Here is a 24,746-nt window from a genome sequence, read left to right on the forward strand (position 1 = left end):
AAAGAGGGCATCCCTGCCTTGTTCCAGTTTTTAGGGGGAATGCTTTCAATTTTTCACCATTTAGAATGATATTAGCCATGGGCTTAGCATAAATGGCCTTTACAATGTTAAGGAATGTTCCCACTATCCCTATTTTTTCTAGTGTTTTGAGCATGAAGAGGTGCTGTATTTTATCAAATGCTTTTTCTGCATCTATGGAAATAATCATGTGATTCTTGACTTTAAGTCTATTGATATGATGAATTACATTTATTGATTTCCTGATGTTGAACCTACCTTGCATCCCTGGGATGAAACCCACTTGATCATGGTGCACTATCTTTTTAATATGTTTTTGTATGTGATCTGCTAAAATTTTGTTGAGAATTTTTGTGTCGATGTTCATTAAGGATATTGGTCTGAAATTTTCTTTCCTCGATGTGTCTCTGTCTGGTTTAGTTATCAGTGTGATATTGGCTTCATAGAATGAGTTTGGGAGGGTTCCCTCCTCTTCTATTTTATGGAATACTTTGGGAAGTATTGGAATGAGTTCTTCTTTAAAGGTTTTGTAGAACTCGGCTGAGAACCCATCTGGTCCTGGACTTTTCTTTGTTGGTAGGCTTTTGATGACTTCTTCTATTTCAGTACTTGAAATTGGTCTATTTAAATTGTGTATGTCCTCCTCGTTCAGTTTAGGCAATTCATATGTCTCTAGAAACCTGTTGATGTCTTCGAAATTTTCTATTTTGTTGGAGTAGAGATTTTCAAAATAGCTTCTAATTATGTTTTGTATTTCAATCGTGTCTGTTGTGATATTTCCTTGTTCATTCCGAATTTTAGTGATTTGGGTTTTCTCTCGTCTTCTCTTTGTTAGTGTTGCTAAAGGTTTATCGATTTTGTTTATTTTTTCAAAGAACCAACTATTTATTTTGTCAATTTTTTTGTATTGTTTCTTTTGTTTCAATTTCATTGATTTCAGTTCTGAGTTTAACTATTTCCTGTCTTCTACTACTTTTGGTGCTGGTCTGTTCTTCTTTTTCTAGGGCTTTGAGCTGTAGTGTTAGGTCGTTTATTTGTTGAGTTTTACTTCTCTTAATAAATGCGCTCCATGAAATAAATTTCCCTCTAAGTACTGCTTTCATAGTGTCCCAGAGATTTTGATATGATGTTTCTTTGTTCTCATTTACCTCTAAGAATTTTTTAATTTCCTTCCTAATATCTTCTGTTATCCATTCATCATATAATAGCATATTGTTTAATCTCCAGATGTTGGAATAGTTTCTATTTTTTACTCTTTCATTTATTTCTAACTTCAATCCATTATGATCTGATAGAATACAAGGTAGTGTCTCTATCTTCTTGTATTTGCTAACATTAGCTTTGTGACATAATATATGGTCTATTTTAGAGAAGGATCCATGTGCTGCTGAGAAGAAAGTGTATTCGCTCTTGGTTGGATGGTATATTCTATAAATGTCCGTTAAGTCTAAATTATTGATTGTGTTATTGAGATCTATGATTTCTTTGTTCAATTTTTGTTTGGATCAACTTTTTTGTTCTTTTTCAAAACTGTTTTGGCTATTCTAAGTCTTCTGCCTTTTCATATAACTTTTAGGATCAGCGTGTCAATTTCTGCAAAAATCCTCTTGGGATTCTTATGCAGATTGTATTGAATCTACAAATCAATTTGGGGAGAGTTGCCCTCTTAACAATACTGCGTTTCCCATTCCAGGAACATGAAATGTGTCTCCACATATTGAAATTTTATTTAATTTCTCTTGCAATGTTTTGTAGTTTTCAGCATATAAATCCTGCCCTTCTTCCATAAAATTTATTTCTAATTTTTTTCTTTTTGATGCTATTGTAAATGGAATTGTTTTCTTATAATTTAATTTTGGGGTCATTCAATGCTACTATACAGATATATAACTCATTTTTGTATATTAAACTATATTCAGCAATATAAACCTGCTGAATCTTTTTTACTTGTTCCAGTAATTTTATGGATTCCTTGGCCTTTTCTACATATATGATCATGTTGTCTATTGATGTTAAATGTTCCCAAAGCAGCAGTTGCCTGTTTTCAGCAGATTACTTTTAAATGTCAAAGAGTTGAAGGAGCAAGATGTACCCAAATTTACTCCTACTATTAATATATGTCCTACAAAAAGTATTGTACAAAACAAGTTATCTATAGAACTGCGGAGCTACAGGGGAAAAAATGCAGTTCAGAAAGACACCCAGAAAAAAAAGAAATATGTCCATGAAAGACAAAACTATTACTTTAGAGGTCCAAAGCTCATAAAGAAGCTAAAGAAGGTCTGAGTCCCTTTAGTTAATAACAAGATTTCAAAAGATTTCAGATCCTTATTTCCTTCAAATATACAGAATGAGAGAAAGGTCCCTAGGCTTAGGGCAATGCCAAATGTTCTTGAGGTCTGTTCCCTTCTTCCACTTTCTCAGAATCATCACATGTGTAGGAGGAACTGAGTTGATTTTATCTTGCTCATTGCATAAGGATGGCAAAGGCCAACTGAGTTCTATTCCCAACATGCTCACTGAACAATGCTCAGTTCCTAGAACAGTGGGCAGAAAAGGGACAGTAAGTAAAGAAGCAGTTTATAGTAGTTGCATGTTTAAAAACTGCACTTCTAGATCCTGGATAGTCACACTGTCAGAGTTCTAGCACTGCTGTAAATGATACCTGAAGGATTTCTAGCCTAGTGGGAGAACTGGTGTGCACACTGAGAAAATGCACAGTGACCCAGTGAAGGAGGAAAGGAAACCTCCACTGATCTAAATGGAGTATATCCTAAGAGTTTATATGGCTACACAGAATAGAATGATGTGTCAAACCGAGAGGAGTTCAAAATTTAGGAACAGAATAGCAAGGGGTGGGAATAGAATGAGGAAAACTCAGTTGAACAAAAACTCAAAATATAAGAGAAAATTTATTACAGGCATTTCTTTACATAAATATGACTGTTAACAAGTAAACTAAATGTCACAGATGGCTCCTGATTCAGATCTCAGCTCGAAACAATTAATCAAGCCAGAAGAACAATATCAATGAGGATAAAAGCCTCCTATGATAACTTAGTTATCTTGAAGTGTTCAGTTCAACAACTCCTCTCTCTATTTGAAGACCTTCAGATAATCAATCTCTTCCTACTTTATTTGGTAGTTTTAAACTTGTCCCAATAAAGAAATATCTTCTCTCCCATTAGAAAAGTCAAAGTTAATTCCCTGATGCAGAAATATTACAATTTAGAAAAAAATTAGAGACCAAGAAATGCTTGAAATAACCAAGGTAGCTCAGAACTACAGGAAAAAGAATGACCTACGAAGCATGGTTACTCACTAGCTATCTATAATTCTAATGAGAAATTTTGGGACAACCACATTATCGCATGGCTAGCTGGCACTTGCTGCAATGGAAAGGCACCTGCCATACCACTGTACAAGCATGATTCTGGTGGCACTGTAAGTGGTCAGGAGTTGCATATGGAGTTATCAAATTAGAGACCTGCCTATTCAGCAGAGTGGACTGTAACACTGTGGTACTCAGGCCTTCTCCAAGAAAAGCAGTGCTCTGAAGTGAAAGCCCTTGGACTCAAAGCAGCATATGCTGCTAGAGCTGGAAGCATTCTTAAGAAGTGCTACTCCAAGGGCTACTCTTCACTGTACCAACAGAAAAACAAGAGGAAATGATTTTTGTCCACGTTAAAAGCAGATTTGGAGCTAGGGTTGCAGCTTAGTGGTAAAGTGCATGCTTAGTACATGTGATGCCCTAGGTTTGATCTCCAGTACCAAAACAAATGAATAAATAAAAATGAATAAAATAAAAGCAGATTACTTCATTTCTCTAGGTTATAGTTTCCGACCCATATTCACTGGGCAGCTACCATATGTCAGACACTTATGATTTAGCAATGAACAAAATGGACAGGAGCCCTGCCTGCAGCTTACAGTTCAGTGGAAAATAAAATACTACAAGTGTGTGATAATGTGAAAGGAAAGCACAGAATGCTATGGAACATGTAACAGGGAGCCCAGTGTAGGTTGGAAGAAGACAGAAAGCTTTCCATTTAAGCTTAGACCTGAAGGAAGAAAGAATAGGAGTTAGCCAGGTGAAAGGGTGGAGAAACTGAAATGAGCACTCTGGGTAAAGAAGACAGCAGATACCAAGACCTTGAGGCAGACTGGGGAGAATGAGTCTAAATTCTAAAGGAAGTAGGTCTCAGGTTACAGCTATCTATAGGCAAAGGCAGAAGAACAGAATCATCCTGACACTAATGACCACTTCCACTCTGTGATATCATTGGCTTACGAGTGAGCTAAATCAAAGTTGAAAGGCAGCTTGGTGTAGTAAAAAGAGCACTAGACTAAGAGTCAGGGTTCTAGTTCTGGCCTTGCCACTAAATACAATGCAACCATTCTTCAAGCCAGTTTTCCAATAGAGTCTTGTGTTTCAGAATCCTAGAGTTTTGTTGAGGTGTTTTCAGGTACTGTCTGGAAAGGCTGAACCAGAATAACACTGGGTTCTCTTTTTTATATAGTAGGCCTTCATATAAGATTTAATTTAAAGAAAAAGTTCTACAGCCTTAAGGGAAAGCTGGAAAATTATCATAACTTTTTTGGGGGAGTAGGGATGCTGGGGATTGAAACCAGGGCCTTGTACATGCTAAGGCCATACTTTATAATTGAACTGCACCCCAGCCCCTAATCATAATTTTTAATCTTAGATAATATTAATTTATTGATTCAAAAAGTGTAGAAGAACAAACATGGAGGTCTATCTTATTGCCCATCTATTGCAGAGTTATTAGGATATTTAAAAATTACAGATTTGAAGTGCCTCATATAGTCCATGTCATATGTTAGGCACTTATTAAATCATAACTAATATTATTATCATGGTCCAAGTACCTCATTTGAGATACACAGTTGAAATAAACAGATGTTGCCCTTAGGTGCTTACATGTAGTAGGGAAGATTACGTGCTAAAAAACGTTATAGTATAATGTGGTATATAAAATAATGTATGAAACTGGTATAGAGGAGGATGCAGTGAATTAAGGGAGTGGGCATAAAGCTTTACAAGCTTCAAAAGCTTCATAAGGCTTATTCTAAAAGACAAGGAGAAATTTGCTAGACAGACAAAAGGATATTTCAGATTGAGGGAACAGTATGTACAAACACCAAGGAGTATGAAAAATCAAAACAGGATATGATGATAAAGTCTAAAGCTGGATAGAGAGAGATAGCCAAAGGCCAGGTCATGGACAGCCTTGTAAGAGGTCACATTAAGGAGTTTGGACTGGTGTCTTAGGCAGAGGAAAACCAAGGAAGATTATTGTCTTAAGGAAATACATACCTATGGTATGATGGCTTTGTATGCATTAACTTAATTGATTCAGAATTATGTAGTACCTTCCCTGAATGATTCTGAGTTAGCAAGAGCTATAGGAGATTTAAATTTGTATTTATTTATTTTTTGGATGGGGTCTCACCATGTTGCCCAGGCTCATGTGGAACTCCTGTGCTTAAGTAATCCTACTACCTCAGCTCCCTGAGTAGCTAGGACTATATAGCCTGCAATAAGAGATATTTTGTGTGAGATTTCAAAGCCAGAAATAAAGCTGTATAAAGCTATATAGTCACATTTTTATGCTATGAAGGTCAATGAATGGAGACAAGTACTACGGCAATTTGTATATGACATTATTGATATGCTTGCTCACCTAGTAGGCATGGGACAATACCCAGACCAGCAGTTCTTCCACATTCTGTCAGATATCCTACAGCAACTCTTGAGTTCTGAGCCAAACATTGTGTAGTCCTGTGGTAAAGGATGCTAGCTTTTCCCACTGATCACCCACAATAATGATGCTGAAGGTAGTGAGAGACAAGTGTGTGCTTCAGTTTGTTCTTGTAGGTTTAAGGTGTCTTTGGAGTTCCTGTTTGTTCTTGCTCTTGTCCACATTCAGCTTTCCTTTCTGACTATTGGTCTGGGTTCAATATTAGACAAAGACACAACAGCATGCATACTCTACCAGCTTCCACAAGAGCATAATAAATCCTTTATTTTAATCACTCACAGTGCTTTTGTGTCAAAAATTGCTACTAGGCCAGGTATGGGGAATCATTTCTGTAATCTCAGCTACTCGGGATGACAGCAAGTTTGAGGAGAACTTGGAGAGACCCTATCTCAAAGCAAAAAAAAAAAAAAAAAACAAAAAAAAACAAAAAGGACTGGAACTGTAGCTCAGAGTATTTGCCTAGCATGCGCAAGGCCCTGGGATCAATCCCTGATACTGCAACAAAACAAAACAAAACAAAACAAAACAAAACAAAACAAAACAAAACTCTACTTAAATTTTTCCTGTACTTACAATGCACACTTTCATATCATATTCTTATGTTTCAGAATGCCTGAGTAACTCAGTGTTCCTTGTTTATAACTTTTCCTTTCTGTGCCTTTACTCAACCCACATCCATCCACTTCTTCTAACATGTATGAATCCATAAAGTCCCAGTCTTAACTTTAGTCCAAATTACCACTGTTTCTCACTTGGATTGCCAAAATACTGTCTCTAACCTGGCTTCTCTACATCTGTTCTTACCCAACTCCAATCCACTTTCCATACTACATCCAAAGTTATCTTTTCCAAGACAAATGTGCCATACCATTTTCTCACTTAAAAAATTTTGGTAATTAGGTCTGTGGTAAATTTTTTTTCAAAGCTATAATTATTCCCTTTTCCATACCCATATCCTTTTGTAAAGTGACTTTGAAGCTCTTCCCATCGAGAAGTAGAGTCTATTTTCCCATCCCATGAATCTGGGCTGGCCCTGAGACTACTTTGATCAAATGAACATGGTAAAAATGATGCTGCTACAGCTCTTCCTCTGAGACCCAAGAGTAAAAGGTCTCAGTTCTGCCCATAAAAAATCCACACCAGAGCACATTCAAACACAAGATGACACTCTGGCACCATTAATATCTTCTTCCAACAAACATATTTGGGTCCTACTATATGTTAAGCCATATATTAGACATTAGGATTACAAAGATAAAATATAGTCATTGTCCTCATGTAATGTATTATGCAGAACAACATAGTGTTACAGATGTATCATAGAAATCACCACGGTATACAGGAAAGTATAAAGAAAGAAGCAGAATTCTGCTTTTGCAGGACAAGTTAGAAAAAAAGAAAAGTGATATTTCAGCTGAGTCTAAAAGAAAAGTAGATTTAGCCAGGGAGAGTAGCCACTCCTAACTTTCACTGAAGGAGTACCATTGAATGGTGAAAATAAAAGAACAGAGGAATTAAAAGGAATGTACAAGTCAGAGAATTACAAGCAACTCTCTACTGCAGTATGATAGTGTTGAGTACAGAATTATGTTGGAGGAATAAGGATGGTTAGGTGACCGAGGGCCTTAGGAATATTTCATTCTATAAGCAATGATTAAAAGATTTAGAGGAAAGAGATCATAGAGAACAAGGTTGATGGTTGGGAAGAGTATTGGAAATGCTAATGGAGCAAGGTTTCAGTGGCAGTAGAGGAGAGAGTAAAAGTCATATATAAAAAGACTGGTCCCAAGCTTCTTTCTCTAACGCTACAGGAAAGGAAGTGAAGGTGGATCTGAGTAAGGATAAATTATGCAAGGAGTAGTATGCTGGGGACATCAGTATTAATTAGCTAGAATCTTCCATGGAGGGGAGGGGCTAGGGCCAATTTGTGATATTAGAATGAACAGTTGTTGAGTGATGAGGAAAGCTGGCCTAGGACAGGAGGTGTAAGGATGCAGAGTGGTTCTGAGGGTTCAACTGAGATTGGAACCATGAATTTATAGTGGTGCCAATTTATATCACCAAATAATATTTCCCCTGAAAATCTGAATGGAACCAGCATAATAGTAGACAAAATACATGTTCAAAGTAATCCAAAGTTGAAAGTAATATAGGCAGACATAGCAAAAGGGCAATGAGTGAGGGTATGGAGGGTAAAGCCTGAAGGCATAACATCAAGACTAAATGAAGAAGGAAATGAAGGGAAAGAGAAAAGGAAAGGATGGAAGGGGAATGATTAGAAATATGTAACGAGACTGAAATGAATGCAATGGGGTTTTGAGTAAAGATTAAACACAGGCATTAACTTCTATCCCTTCTGAAAACTCAATCCAATGGCAAAGTTGTCTTGCTTTGTTTTTAAAGACACAAGGACAAAGACATTGAGAAGAGATGACAAACAAAAATTTGGAAGCTAGAAAATAGAAGGATGTAACAGATTTAGTATATCTAAGAAAGTTGAATCCTAAACCAGACATATAAAAAGTTAAGCAATCTTAATTTGTACTATTGAAGCCCTGAAAAGATCAGGAATTGGCAACACAGCTCTTACTCACTCAGGCAGGAAATTAGCCAGTCTATGGCCAGTCCCAAAGAAAGGGCTTAAAAATATCAACATGGGTGTTCTCTCTTTCTCTCTCTCTTTTTTTTTTTTTTTTTTTTTTTTTTTTTTTTTTTTTTTTTTTTTTGCTAGGGATTGACCCCAGAGCCTTGTACTTGTGAGGCAAGCATTCTACCAACTGAACTGAACTATATCCACAGCCCTGACATGGGTGTCCCCTTATAGCCATATACTTTATAGAAATGAGAGTAAAAGTATAGAAAAGTAAGAATAACAGTCTTAGTGCCTACACTGGACAAGATGTCTTGGAAAAAGTTTGTGATTCTGGCTTCCAAAAGTCCTTCTATACGTGAACCCCACCCCAAACAGTGAAAAGTACAGAAAAGTACATTAGGAATTAGGGCTGGTTAGTATCAATGGGGATATTAATTTAGGTAAATAATATTATTAAATTTTCCACACTATCAAGAAAATAATCAAGAGTTTAAACCATGTCTCCTCTGTAGTCACAGAAACAGATATTTGGCCATGATTTTTGAGGTCTTGACCAAAGTCCTTGAAAGTCCCTAGATATAAATGTCTAAATCTTCCAAGATGAGTTTGTGAACATTTTATTCCATTTAAAATTATCTGTTAGAAGCTTGTTTTAATATTTTCATTACCATTCCAGTAAAAAACCTTGACTAGAATTAAAAAAAACACAGCAGAACATTGGAGAAAAGCTACATGATTTTCTTATTAAGTATCTGGCACAAATACCTTTCACTTATGAACTATTAAAAACACATGTCTGTCAGAAATAAAAAAACAGGAATTTTTGAGCTGGGGGGTATCTTTAAAGAACAACTAAGCTGATTTCAGTTGGAGAAACTGAGGCTTAGAGAAACAAAGTGATTTACTCAAGGCCACACAGCTGGTTTGTCTCAGGACTAGACTCCAAATTCCCTGGACTTGAATTTCCAGTACAATGCTCTTTCTACCAGCAATATTCTTTTCCACTATACAAATGCCTGTACAAGTAAGAAAAATACTAATTAGACATGTGAGAAAGGTGCTTTGCTTTTTCCAAGTCTAATGATGTTGTGATTATGTGAGCCCTTTGGAATAAAAAAAAAATTTTTTTTTGGTATCAAAGAATTGAACCCAGAGGTGCTTAACCAACGAGTCACATCCCCAATGCTTTTATTTTGAGACAGGGTCTCACTAAGTTGCTTAGGGCCTTGTTAAGCTGCTAAGGCTGGCTTTGAACTTGCAATAGTTCTGCCTCAGCCTCCCAAGCTGCTGGGATTATAAGTGTGCATCACCAGACGCAGCCTGGTTTTTGTTTTTTTTTGTTTTGTTTTCCTTTGGAATAAAGTTACCAGCACTGCCTGAGGTCTAAGCTTGCTGGGGAGACTGCTGTACCTGACCACAGGCCTAGCAGGACTCTTGCTCCAACAGGAGTCTTACTCTTTTTCACTTTTCAGAACCAAATATGCCTGAGGTCCAACAAAACAATCTCTTTTAAATTAACAAATACTTCTTTCTTTCTCTCAAAGGGAGAAAACATATGGTATATACATGCTATCATTGTTCTTTTCTTCTATAACAATTACAAAAGTAAGAAAAATTTAAAAGAAGAGGTTTCTAGTTCTCTTATATACAAAAAGGTCCTTTCCAAGATAACTCTGGCATTTGCCCAACTGAGACTGGCCCCCATCTTTGGAAATTCATTAAAAAAAAAAAAAAAGGTAGGAAGTAATGTGTTCATATTAAAAAAAATGAAAATCTGAATCTAATTAGCTTTCACCCACCATCTCATTGAGGTAGGAGGAGCACAATATCCCCAGAGGACCATAGGAATGGAGGAAGAACATTTTTACTGCTCATTTATTCAGCCAGCTGCCCTACTACAACTACACACCACAGATCCTGAGTCACTGCGGGTATGGATTCTAAGTTAGAAGAACAGGGCAAAAATCTGTCAAAGCCTTGACACTTTGACAGCACTCACACTGCTACTATAGGAAATATTCTTTTGATATGACCTTTGAGTCCTCTGACACCAGAGATATTAAGAACCCGATGTCTTTTCTGAATGTATTAGGAAGCCAAATATGATCTGAATTTATGAATAACTCTCTTGATAACTCAGAGTTTACTTGTAGTTCCAAACTTAAGCAACATTTAAAAAGTGTGAAATTAAATTATTCCACTGGCTTATTATTACTTCTAAAATCAACCATCTACCAAATCTGGTAGCAAACAAAAATTCTCACACATTATGAAAACTATGATTCTCAAAAAGCCTAACAGTCTAAAATATTTATGTAGTTTTTTCTAATTTGATCCAACAAACAAATAGTATATGTCTACTTTTCTCTTTGACAGAACTGGCCTTATCTCTCTATATGCACTGAAGTTGTCTCAGGAAAATTGTCTCTTTTCAGGAATCCTTCAAAATTCTGGATAATGAAATCCTAAATGATTTACTGGTAGAATAAAGATGATTTAAAATAAGTGCCAACTACAGCTCACGGGATAACTCAAATGTGATATATCCATAAAACAGGATAACATTCAACAACAAAAAGAAATGCATTGTCAGCATTGCCAGAAGAAAAGGAAAAATCCAAATGTTCAACAATATTGATGTGGTTAAATAAATGCCTGTGTGTGTGTGTGAATGCGTACATATATTTATGTCTGTATATATATACAAAATTTGTGTGCAATACCACTGATACCCAGTATCTTTCTTTTTTTGGTATGTGGGATTGAACTCAGGGGGACTTTACCACTGAGCTAAATCCCCAGTCCTGTTTATTTTTTATTTTGAGGTAGGGTCTCACTAAGTTGCTTAGGGTCTTGATAAGTTGCTGAGGCTAGTCTCAAACTTGCTATCCTCCTGCCTCAGCCTCCCAAGGTTCTGGGATTACAAGCCTGTGCCACCACGTCTGGCTTTTTTCTTTTGTAAAAATATGGAATGCTTCAAAAATTCGCATGTCATCCTTGTGAAGTTGCCATGCTAATCTCTGTATTGTTCCAATTTTAGTATACATGTGCTGCTGAAGTGAGCACTCAGGATGTTTGTTTCTTAACTGGCATTGGACATGTTAGTAGTTTTGGGAAAAGGCCCTTGGGAAAAGGCCAATGTGGTTGGCTGCAGCTCACCTTTGTTTAGGTTTGTGCATAAACCTCTATTGCCTTGGAATGAAGGAATCCTTTAGTCCTGCTGCAAGTCCTGTCTGTAAGTCCGTAATAAATTGTGCTTTGTGCAATCCTGGATCTTCCTGCAACTTTCTTCAGGTTGAGGTATCTTCTGACTTTGGCAGTCAGTTCTCATACACCTGCACTGAATTTTTCTGAAATAAAATGTTGATCCTATGCCAGACCAATTAAACGATAATCCCTGGGGGTAGTATCCAAGCACCAATATTTTTTAAAATGCTCATCAGGTTGAGAAGTACTGATCTTGTGAGAAAGGCAGAGAAGAAATTAATGCTTATAGTAGTGAGAGGCTGGAAAGGTATGATTGAATGGATGTACATTTTTTATACTATGATCAGTTAGGAGTTATAAGAGGCATAAACATTATAGATAGTATTCATTACAGTTTTCATATGTGTGGAGACCAATGCAATAAGTTCACCTTCATGGGAAGAAAACAATTTAACCACCCAGGCAGTTTAATTCTAGAATTAAACTATGAACGAGAACTTCAAGAGTGAGAAAACTTGTATCACAAGACAGTGGCAAACCACAGAGAAAACTATGTCATCATGTGTTGAAGTTTGGAGTCTCCAGAAGTACAACATTTTTATTAGGGATTAACATCTGTGAAAGGAGGGAGAGAAAGTAGATTGTGGTAGAAAAAAAGACTGAAATGAGATGCAGGTTCTTTAAAGCTTCAGTCACCCTGGCAGGGAGCTTTGGAGCAAATGTTACCTCTCCAAGTGGACTCAGTGAGGCAGGGGATGCAGGCTGCCCAAGATACAGCAAGACCTCAGACAATGTGCCTTTCTGCAGGTGAGATAAATGCGGGTTGGTGACAGCTAGAAGTTGTCTGCTGATTTTATTCCCTAACTGAGCAGCAAGTCCTTCTCTGAAGGGGGAAGTAGGCAGCATATCTCTATCACATAGCAATATAGCAGTGGACAAGGGGGATAAGAGGTAGATCATTTTTCTAAGGAATCAATTTTAACCCAAGCCTTCTCTAGGAACACAGGAAAGAAGAATTATGAGATTACTTATTGCCAATGTTGAAACAACAGAAGTCCTTGAAGTATAGTAAGACCAAAAGATGACTATCCACTGCTTTAATATTTTGGATAGAACTGGTGATTTATCCAAGACCTCAATAAAGGCATTGTGCTGAGGTAGGATGCATCCCAAATACAGCCATGTGACTTCCTACTTCCAAACTGTATGGGAACAAACTGAGGCTGAAAGCAATGGTGCCATACAAACTTTTTTTTTTTCCTCCAAGATGTGATTCAACTTCAGTGTTTCTAAGAAACTTTTAATTCAAAGCCTACAGGTTTAGAATATTATTAGTCATCTATTACTAAACAACATGTTACCTCAAACTCAGGCTTAAAACAACAAATATTATCTCACAACTTCAGTGCTTCAGGAATCTGAGAGTGGTTTAGTTGGGTGATTCTGACTCAGGACCTCTCATTAGGCTGCATTCAAGTTCTTATTTGGAGCTGCAGTCATCTTGAGGTTTCACAGGAAGAGAATCTGCTTTTATCATGGTTGCTGACAGGTCTAAGAATAACTACTCCACTCAAGGGGTTGCCAGCCTCCACTCATGGCCTTCTCCATAGTCTTGTCTATATCCTCATGTCAATGGCAGCTAGCTTTTCTTTCCCCAAAGCTGAGTTATGACCTAGCAGCTGATTTTCTCAGAGTAAAAGAGTGGATGAGATTAACAGCAGGCACCAAAGACAGAAGTTGCAGTCTTTTTATAACCTTTTTATAATTTTGGAAGTGACATCCCATTACTTCTGCCATATTCTATTTGGTGGAAACAAATCACTAAATCCAGCTTACTCTCAAAGGAAGGAAAATCCACCTCCATCTCTTGAGGGGAGGTGTATCAAAGACACATTTATAAGTGTATCTTTAAAACTCCTATAGCAATTTAATGGAACAGAAAGGTCCAGAGTTCAGTCAGTTTCGCTTTGGCTATTGAGTAAGGAAGAACAAACAATTCAACGAAATTCATTAACTATGTCCACTGCAGAATGCATTCTGAGCAGCCTGACTTCATTTAGCCAAGAGCAAAGACCCTCCCCAGCCAAACTTTTCCCTAGAAGGCATTTGTGCCATGGATACAAAGCCAGGAAAGGCCACTTTCCAAAAGAGCAATGTGTTAAGCCTCTTGACTATATTCTTAGGGTTTTTGCAATTTTTAAAATTTTAAAAATATAGAAAATCATAAATAAAAAATAATCAGACATACTTCAACTTTCCAGAATTCTTACTACCTTCGCATTAAGAGTTCTAGTTTTTTAAAAAACATCCTTTTTTATGAAGAAAGAGGCAGTTAATCTTACAGAATTCAAGGACTACTTTAGAAAATTACTAAGAGTTAAAATAAAGTCATCCTAAATCTTATTTTCCAGGAATGAAATCATTATAGACACCTCTCTATGTATATAAACACAAATAGACATACCACTATAAAAACAGGATCATACTATTGAGTCTATTTTTAAAATGAAAACTGCTCTGGTCAACAAACATATGAAAAAGTGTAGTTTCAACTAGCAATTAGAGAAATGCAAGTTAAAACTACACTGAGATCTCATTTCACTCCAGTCAGAATGGCAAATATCAAGAACAAGTAACAAGTAACAATAAATGTTGGCGAGGATGTGGGGAAAAAGATGCACTCATACATTGCTGGTGGGACTGCACATTGGTGTGACCACTCGGGAAAACAGTAGCTCAATTCACAATTGCTAAGCTAAGAAACCAACCTAGGTGCCTTCTGCAGATGAGAAAGAAAATAAAAGAAAATGTGGCATATAAACACAATGGAATGTTACTCAGCCATAAAAAGGAATGAAATTATGGCATTTGCAGGTAAATGGATAGAACTGGAGATTATTGTGCTAAGTGAAATAAGCCATTCCCAAAAAAACAAAGGCTAAATGTTCTCTCTGATATGCAAATGCTGACTCACAATTGGCTGAGTTGGGGGAGGGAAGTTTACTGAATTGGACAGGACAGAGTACTTTGAAGGGAGGGAGGATGGGAATGGGAAAGACAGTAGAACTACTTAGACATAACTTTCCTAGGTTCATATATGAATATACAACCAGTATCCTAACTCCACATCATGTACAACCACAAAAATGGAAAGTTTTACTCCATGTATATATGATATGTCAAAATACATTCTACTGTCATGTATAAATAAAAAGAACAAATTAAAAAATAAAATGAAAAGTGCTACATTATATTTTACTTGTATTTAACAGAAGAAAAAAAGAAGTAAAAATGAAAGAACAATGAGGCACAGTAATGCACACCTGTAGTCCCAGTGACTTGGGAGGCTGAGGTAGAGGAATTACTAGTTCAAAGGCAGCCTTGGCATCTTAGCAAGGACCTAAGCAACTTAGGGAGAGCCTGTTTCAAAATAAAAAAAATAAAAAGCACTGGGGATATGGCTCAATGGTTAACTGCCCCAGGGTTCAATCCTTGGTACCCAAAACAAACAAAAACCCCCCAAAAGTTGAGAGTTATTAGGTTTTATTAAAAGCTTTCTCATTTTTTAAAACTTCCTACTATTAAAAAAAGCTACTATCGCCTAGACGTTTCTTTTCTCTTCATTCTAATCACATGATTTTTGGCAGTTTTATTTTTATGCTGCTTAGGCTTATAATATCTGAATTATGTTCTATAGCCACAATTCCTACAGTTGTATCAGCATATATAAATGGATTATATGCTGATGACCATAGCTTCTCTATTATTGAATTTATTTTATTCAATCCTTGGTTGCTTTCACTATCAAGAAGTTTTTCTTCAAGAAGGACACATAGGTGATGTATTCTTTTGAGTTTTCATGTTTGAGTATATCTTCCTGCTGTTTTTATATTTGGATGATATCTTTATTGTTTACACTATTCCTGAGTTCTACTCTTTTTCCCTGAGACTTGTGTAGATATTATTTGTCTGACACTGAATCCTGTGTAAGCCCAATTTTTCCTAATTTCCATGTAAGCTTTTTGCCTCTGGATGCTTAAAAAATTCTCTTTATCCCTGAAACTTAATAAGTTTATTTAATCTGGTCAAATTTCCTTGGAACAGAGTGTAATCTGTAGAACAAAGTGAAATCTGTAGATTTTATGAATGAGGTCCTGGGTTCAATCCTCAACTAAATAAATAAAATCTGAATATCTTTACTTGATTCAGAAAATTTTATTATATATTTTTCTTTTAAAAATTAAAATTGAAGTTATAATGTAAAGATGTGAATAATTTTTAAAAAACTTTTAATAAATAAGTTCAGTTGCTTATTCTTTCTTCTACACATTTTCTGTTTCTCTGAAGCACCCACTTTCAATTCTTCTGGAGACCCTTTTAGTATTATACACCCATCATTTACATTCTTATATTGGTGTTTCTTGGTTTTCCCATTTCAGAAATTATCGTGATTTCCCACTGCAGAAGATAGAATTTCACTTATTTTCATCATTGCTATTCCTCCTGTACTTTCTACCTTCCCGATATAATTGGGTTCATTATTTTGGTAAGCTCAATGTCTAGTGCTTAAGTTATTAGGACTTCAGTTCTAGATATTAGTTACTAACTATAGAAGAGTAAGATTTATGTTTTCTTCCCTCATGCCTTCAACATGCTAAATAAATCCTGCCATCATTCCAAAGTAAATATATCATAATTTTTTGTTAGATTGAGTCAGTGATTATATTATTATGTATATATAAACATAAGTTAGGAGTGAATCATTCATAATCAATGATTAATTTTTTCCCCTGAATTTTTGTTGTCTGCCTTGGTGTTAATAATTGCCTTGTTATTTCTTTTTTTTCTAAGGTGCTTATCAATAATTCAATTCCAGTGGGGCTGGGGAGGTAGCTCATTTGGTAGAGTGCTTGCCTCGTAAGCACAGGGCCCTGGGTTCAATCCCCAGCACTGACAAAAAAAAAAAAAAAAAAATCAATTCCAAACAAACCAATAAATACCCAAAATTCCTCTTAAATGTTGAGACACAAGCTGGCTGTAGTGGCACACACCTGTAATCCAGTGATTTGGGAGACTGAGGCAGGAAGACAGCTAGCTAGAGGTCAACCTTGGTAACTTAGTAAGAACTTGTCTCAAAGATCAAATATAAATAAAAAGCACTGGGGATGTAGCCCAGTGGTAGAGCACCACTAAGTCCAATCCCCGGTACCCCCTGCCAAAAGTTGAGATACATCAGGTAGTCTGTCATTTTTATCAGAAGATGTATGATTATCTTTAAGAAATAATTCCTAAAGTTTTCTGACCTATTCCAATCTGATTTTCGATGCCATTATACCATTATAATGTATATATATACATTATAATAACATGTATATAACATGTTATTCTGGAACCTCCTTTCATCATCATCTTGGGGATTCATCTTTGGATGCCCTTTGTCCTGTATTCTGTGCCATTTTCTTAGTTTATATCAGGGTTTGGTGTTATACAGACTATAAGAACTTTCTGAAAACAGATGTATGGAAAGCAAAATGAAAATTTCTTATTTGATTCTCATTCATGATTGATAGTTTCACTAGAGATTAAAATTTGAAGGCATTTCTCCATTTTGTTGTTGTTGTTGTTGTTTCTGGTGTTGCTATTATGAGATTCAAAGCTATTTTAATACCCTTGTGTATGATATTCGCCTCCTCTTTGGGAGTTTGCAGGATCTTTGTTATAAGAATTATAAAATTTCACAATGACAATCTTGGTATGTTTCTCTTCAAGCATATTGCTGGGCACTCAGTTTCCTTTCAGTCTACAAATCCAGCTCCTTTCATTCTAAGATGGACATGATACATTTATGTATGTATATATGTATGTATGTGGTACTGAACCCAGTGCCTCACACAAGCTAGGCAAGCACTCCACCATGGTGCTACAACCTAGCCCTGAAAAAAATTATTGATGATTTCTTCCCCCTGCATTTGTCTCTTCTCTCTTTCTGGGATTCTGTATTAGGAATATTTGACATCTTTGGTTGCTCTTTTAATTGTCTTATTTACCTATTTTACATCAATTTGTCATGGAAAATTTTTCCAAAAATTTCTTCCAACCTTTCTGTTGAGTTTTTCATTTAAGTATCAACACTTGTTTATTCTGTAAATGCGCTTTTTAAAGTACAGCATTTTGCTGGGTGCAATGGTGCACAGCTGTAATCTCAGCAGTTTGGGAGGTTGAGGCAGGAGGATCCCGTTTGAAATCAGTCTCACCAACTCAGTGAGACCCTATCTCAAAATTAAAAAAATAAAAGGGAATGTGGATGTAGCTCAATTCCCAGTACAAAGAAGAAAAAAAAAATCCAAACTAAATTTTGCTTTGCTTTGGGGCTTACAAATGTAATATTCTCTTTTATATCTCAGTGAGGGCAAGGATTTTTTTTTATTTGTTTGTCCATTGCTGCGTCCCTAGCTCCTTGAACAGGGACATATAGATACTCGAATATTTGTTGAATGAATAAATCTTCCTGAGGATACTCATGTTGTCTTTTCTGAAGTTTTTGTTGTATAATTTGTTTCCTTTGAGTTGATTTTTTTTTTCCTTTTTTTTTTTCCCTCTCTTATTTATTTGCTCTGGCTTCCAGAACTACTAATTCTTGGATTTCTGTCCTAAATTTAAGAGTGGCATAATAAACATCTGATTGAGAGCACTGAACATGTGAGGGGGGCCTGTCAACTTTGAAACTGAATGTAGGGTTATTTTGAGGGAACTCCTTGATGTTCATCTTTAGGTCTCTCCTCTTAGATTGTCAGTTACCACAGAGAAGAATCCTCTAATATCCTTGCTTCATGAATGTGGGCCTGGCTGCTAGTTTTAGAAGCCAAGTGGGAGAAGGAAACTGAGGACCTTAGTACGTATATTTCTTATTATCTACTTTCTATCTGTTCCCTCCAATCTCATCTATTCTTGGTGCCCCATTTCCGAGACCTTCTATTCTTCCTTCTTTCTTCTACATTTTTGTGTTGTTATCTCCTTTTTCCTTTTCTTTACCCTTCTGGATTTATTCCTTTCTAAAATCCCATTATTGTTGTTTTGGTGGGGTTTCAGAAGTTTTATTACTTATCTAGTTTTTATATTTTTTGTTTATATTAAAATCATTGAATAAAATTGACAAATGAAATTACTTCACCAAAAAGTCCTTGTATCTTTGAATACATGTTTGGGTACTCTATTTCAGAGATATTAATTATACTGAATTATCTTTGTCTTTCATTTTTATTATATTCTCATTTATTTAACCATGTTCTCCTCTCTCTCTTTCTCCTCCCTTTCTCACTATTTTTCTCTTCTTTCCCTTTCTTTTCTTTCTCCTCTCCTCTTCTTCTCCTTCTCTCTTCCTTCCTTTCTTTGCAAGTACCTCCACCATTGAGCCACACTCCTGAGCCCAACTGTTTTTTTTTTAATCTAAATCACTGAATATCTCAAACTATTTCTGTGTGTCCGTAATTTTCAGCAATGTCTATTCTGTTCTTTGTTATCTTTACAATTATTTAATTAATTCTGTAACTAAGTTTTTTGCCTCAATATTTTTTTAGTTCTATGAAATCCTTGTTTTATCTCAATGTTTTTTTCTTCCTATATCACTGAATTCTTATTTATTCGATTCATGTTTTAATTATTTGTTTTATAGTTGTAAGGAAAATTTCCTACTTCTCAAATTGGTTTTTTTTTTTTTTTCTAGTTTTTTCATGGCATTTTTCTTTTTTTTCTTTTCTTGAACCTGAGTAGCTGGGATTACAGGCATGAGCCACCATGCCCAGCTACAAGGCAATTTCCTTCCTTTTATTTTATTTGCTCTGTATGTTTGTATAGTTGACATGCTAATTCTTTTGGTCTTGTTCATGCTTAAATCATGGTTCTAGTCAGAATTTTATTTGTTTTGATATAACATAGATGAATTTTTATCTCTGAGCCTTCTATATCTGGGACCAGGTACCATATGAGTACTGGCTATTTTATATTCTGTATTTTTTTTATGGCTTCAGGGAATGATGTCGGGGGGTGGTACAAAAAACATAGCTAAGATACTGTTAAGTCTTTGTTAGAAAATTTCTCTTTCCTGAGATTTTGTTAAAGGTTCTTGGCTCATGCCATAAAATTATGAGGCATATTCCATCCCTATGTAGGAAAATTCTCTATCTCTGTATTATTTCACCCATTTGTTGTTTAGACTTAAATATTTCCTTTTGTTCAAGTATCAGTTTCATTTCCCACTTTCCCTTCTTCATCATTTATTTTCCAGTAGCTGTCCCTACTGCTTCAAAGTCAAAGATAAAGGCAAAGATTACCTTTTTAGATTTGGGTATTCAGCGAGAGTTTGCAGGATTTCATTATCATGTCGATATGGCTTCTGGGGAGTGATAACAGGGTGGAAATGGGAAACCATTTTTATTCCTTCTGTGTTCATCACCAGAGTCTTATTTCTTTCCCGGGCTACTAGTTTTTAAATTTTATTGATTTAATTATCCTATTTCCTTTGCTGATCTTGAAACTTCAGAAGCTTTTTATTTCTATTTGTAATTTTCTAATTAGAAACTAGTGGTAGCAAGTTCTGTGATATAGTTTGAATAGCCACTCTAATCCAGAAGTGAATGTACAGTGTTTTTCAATAACTGTTTACTTATTTAGAAATAATAATAATATAATAATAATATAACATTTATATAATATAATATAATATTTTATATTTATATTATATAATATAATAATGTAATATTTTTGGTCACTTACTATGTAAGAAACATTATGCTGATTATTTTACATGTATTACCTTATTTATTCCCCACAATACCCCTCTTATTATCAGTCCCATTTCATAGATGAGACAACAAAGCCGCTAATATAGAACTTTTTTTTTTTTTTTGGTACCAGGGATTGAACTCATAGGCACTCGACCACTAAGCCACATCCCCAGCCCTATTTTGTACTTTATTTAGAGACAGGGTCTCGCTGAGTTGCTTAGCAACTCACTTTTGCTGAGGCTGGCTTTGAACTTGAGATCCTCCTGTCTCAGTCTCCTGGGCTGCTGGGATTACAGGTGTGTACCACCATGCCAGGTGCTAATATAGAACTTTTATCCTTAGAGGTAACGGCCTATTCTGAAGCCAGAGTATAGCTTGATTTCATTAAACAACATACTCTGAAATACCTCTTATTCCTACTGTGCTGAATAGCAAAGGCAAAGAAGAAGGTATTTCTTTTCCCAATTTATTCCTCTCATATTCATTTTACCCAGGCTTCAAACATTCATTAAACATTCCTGTATACCAGCATCAAGCAAAAATTCTAGGTATGTGGCTTCTGGTTAAAATTCCATGCTGGTGTATGTGAATGTATTAAATTACATATATTTTATTGCACATACTTTTCATATTAAGCCATGAAGATATTTGTTATCAGGTGTTTCAATTGATATGTCAGACTTATAAACTACTATTTTTCAGATTTATCAATTTAAAAATCATCCACTCCTGGAAAAATGGAATAACTCTTACTCAAACAGGCAATAGAATTAGAGGTTCTATATCATTTGTTCTATATTTTCCTTGTGATTTGAATGGAATATATTATCATTATTAAAATTTTGCCCTAAAATACCTACAACTCAAATATGCTTGCAGAATCTCATATATGGTATTTGAACATTATGGATATAGAAGTTGGATGAAATTCTAGTCTTAAATATTTCAGAATTATTACAATTCACAGAGATTCCTTAAGATACTGTCTTCTGTGGAAAATTGCTCACACTTAAACTCACTTGAATTTTTTTGAAAGTTTCTTCTTCCTATTCAACAATGCTTCTCTCTCTTGAAATAAATATTTTCTCTGGATTATAAAAACAAAACAAAACAAAAATTCCATGCTGGGTAAGCAATCAATAAATGCTAATTGAAAAAAATGTGACTGGCTGAAAATGTAACTGGGTTGACTATGTGTACCATTGTATTAAAAGTAGGTTCTCAAGGAGATAGTATTACATATCTAGTAAAATGGTTTACATCATAAAAAATGAAAATATCAAGGTCTGACAAGGATGTGAAGATATTGGAACCCTTATGCATTATTGGTGGGACTGTTAAATGGTATAATTATTAAGGAAAATAGATTGAAAATTCTTTAAAAAATTAAAAATAGAACTACTATGTGATCCAACAATTCCATTTCTGGGTGTATATCCAAAAGAACTGAAAGTAAGGTCTCAAAGAGATATCTATATATGAATGTTCATAGCAGCACTATACACAATAGCCCAGGGGTAGAAGTAACTCAAATGTCCAATGGACGAGGAGATGTGCAAAATGTGATATACACATAAAATGGAATATTAGCATTAAAAAGGAAGGGAATACTGTCATATGTTATAACATAATGAATCTTGAGAACATTATAAGTGAAATAAGTCCATCACATAAAGACAAATACAGTATGATTTTCATTTACATAAGATATGTAGTCAAATTAATAGAAACAGAAAATAGAATGGTGGTTACAAGGGGCTTAGGGAAAGGGGGGAAAAGGGGAATTGTCTAATGAGATATGTTATGAAATCATATTTCCAACATGAAAAAGCTCTGAAGATTTGTTTCCTAACAATGTGAATATATTTATTTCTGATTTTGTCACTTAAGAATGATTAAGATGGCAAATTTTTTGTTATGTGCTTTTTGCAAACTTTTTTTTGAGAGGTTCTAAAACACTATCAGAAAGACAGTCCTATTCCCCCCACAGCTGCTTTACCCTATTCCTTTGCAGGATTTGGCTCTACCTTGGCAAGAAAAGACACAAGGAAAGTTTCATGCAGTGAAGAAAAGCCTTCATTCAGTCTCAGGGGGGAAAACGTTCACATACTTTTGTCAATTTCACACAATATAATCCTCTTTCCCATGGTGGGTGGTTTTATTTTGTTTTAAGACAAGGAGAACTGCCAAGAAGGAAATCTCTAGGGCTTACTTCTGCAGGATGGATCCCTTAATGACCAGCTCTTCATCCAAGTCTGCTTCATTAGCCATGAAGAGCAGTCTCTTTCCTGTGTTGTCCACTCCAATGAAGTCACGCTGCTCCACTAAATCATACAAAAGAGGAAAATCAAGTAAAGTCATTTGCCCCATCTTTATGTCTAGGTCAGGGGACAGAGTACCTACCTACTCACATTGCTCATGGAACCAAATGTAAGACTGAGATGGGAGAGGAGCCGTGATGACTGAACTGTCCATAGCACAATCCACAACATTTAAAGCACAAGCACTCAAAAACATTTTTTGTGTATTGTTCTAAAGGATATTATCAAGTTAACTGGTAAAGTTTGAATAAGATATGTGGATTAAAGTATTGTACCAATGTAATTTCCTATTTTAAGAGACTGTCCTTTGGGCTGGGGTTGTGGCTCAGTGGTGGAGTACTTGCCTACCACATGCGACGTGCTGGGTTCAATTCTCAGCACCACATATAAATAAGTAAAATAAAGGTCCAATGACAACTAAAAAAAGACAGATTGTCCTTTGATTGGGGGGTGGTGTTGGTAGGAATATATGTGAATGTATTTAAGGCAAAGGAGAATCAGTAATACTTACTCTCAAATAGTTCTGAAAAATAATTTTAGATATGATGTATTGCCTATGTATATTGTGTGTACTGAATATATATCATAAAGAGAGAGATGAACAAATGTTAAAAGTTTGGGGAATCTGAGTAAAGAATATTATTTGTGCTATTCTTGTAATAATTCTGTATCTGTAAATATGAAATTATTTCAAAAATAAAAAGTTAAGGGGAGGCTGGGGGCATAGTGCAGTGATAGAGTGCTTGCCTAGCATGCACAGGCCCTGGATTTGAGCCCCAGCATTTAAAAAGGGTGGGGGTCAGTCAAGATACTGTTTAGTCAAGTAAGTACATGACTCACAAACCTACTACATGGCACAGAACATACAGCAAGGAAATTCTCTCTGCAAATAATAACCTAGGTCATAATGAAAATTGTGAAACTGAACAGACTGGGGATTGAACAATACTAAGCATTAAACCAGGGGTGCTCTGCCACTGAGCCATATCCCCAGCTCCCCACCTTTTTAAAAAATTTTGAGACAGTCTTGCTAAGTTGCCCAGGCTGGCCTTGAATTTGTGAACTTCCAGTCTCAGGCTCCTGAAGAGCTGGGATTACAGGCCATGCCTGGCCAAATATTAAATAAACTGTTTAAGTTAAAAAAATTAGCCAGGCATGGTGGCGCACACTTGTAATTCCAGCAGCTCAGGAGGCTGAGGCAGGCGGATCTCGAATTCAAAGTCAGCCTCAGCAACTTAGCAAGGTCTTAAGTAACTCAGCGAGACCCTGTCTCTAAATAAAATATACAAAAGGGCTGGGGATGTGGTTCAGTGGTTGAGTCCCCTGGATTCAATTCCTGGTTCCAAAACAAAACAAAACAAAACCAAAAATACATGCTGTCATTTGATCCCCAAAACACATAAAGGAATACTTTAACACTTTTTTTAAAAGCAGAAACTGAAAATTAAGTTCTAGGAAAGATGTTATCTGTAAAGATGAATTTGTCTGCCTTTTATTGACCGAAAATGGCTACTATACAACTGAACAGAATTCACCATTGACTGTAGCTGCCTATATACCTAGAACCAAATATATTTTTCAATTGTATCATGTTTGGCTCAGCTGAATAAAAGCATTAAGACCATCAATCTGCAATGTACGGTGGAGCACTCTTATAGTCCTAGTAACTAAGGAAGCTGAGGCAGGAGGATCATAAGTTTCAGGTCAGCCTCAGTAACTTGGCAGATACTAAGTAAATTAGTGAGAACTTACTTAAAATAAAAAATAAAAAATAAAAAGGGCTGAGAATGTAGCTCAGTGATAAAGTATTCCTGTGTTAAATTCCCAATACCCCCTCCCCCAAAAAAGACTATCAATCAGATGGCTCATCCATCTTATCATACTAAGTGTTTGAATCTGAATAGGAGAAAACAGTTACGTGCCCCCCACCACAAAGAAAATTTATGAAATCAAAGGAGAAAGAACAAATACTGCCAATTTCAAGATAAATTTTGCAGAGAATTTCAAATGCCACACAGCAGCTTTGACATATAGCAATTCA

General features: G+C 35.7%; 1 protein-coding gene across 8 annotated transcripts in view; it reads right to left on the reverse strand.

The window, feature by feature from the left end:
* EIF2B3 (eukaryotic translation initiation factor 2B subunit gamma) overlaps window positions 1-24,746 on the reverse strand; it is a 139,843-nt gene that overhangs the window by 52,577 nt on the left and 62,520 nt on the right. For 7 of the 8 annotated variants that reach the window (XM_079116167.1, XM_079116165.1, XM_079116166.1 and 4 more), the window contains one exon: window positions 22,597-22,708. The exons of the other annotated variant lie outside the window; for it this stretch is intronic. In XM_079116167.1, coding sequence (XP_078972293.1) covers window positions 22,597-22,708 — 112 coding nt within the window. The remainder of the gene's footprint in view (window positions 1-22,596; window positions 22,709-24,746) is intronic. 8 annotated transcript variants of the gene reach the window in all.

This window comes from Sciurus vulgaris (genome assembly GCF_902686455.1).
Source record: "Sciurus vulgaris genome assembly, chromosome: 1".
NCBI lineage: Eukaryota > Metazoa > Chordata > Mammalia > Rodentia > Sciuridae > Sciurus > Sciurus vulgaris.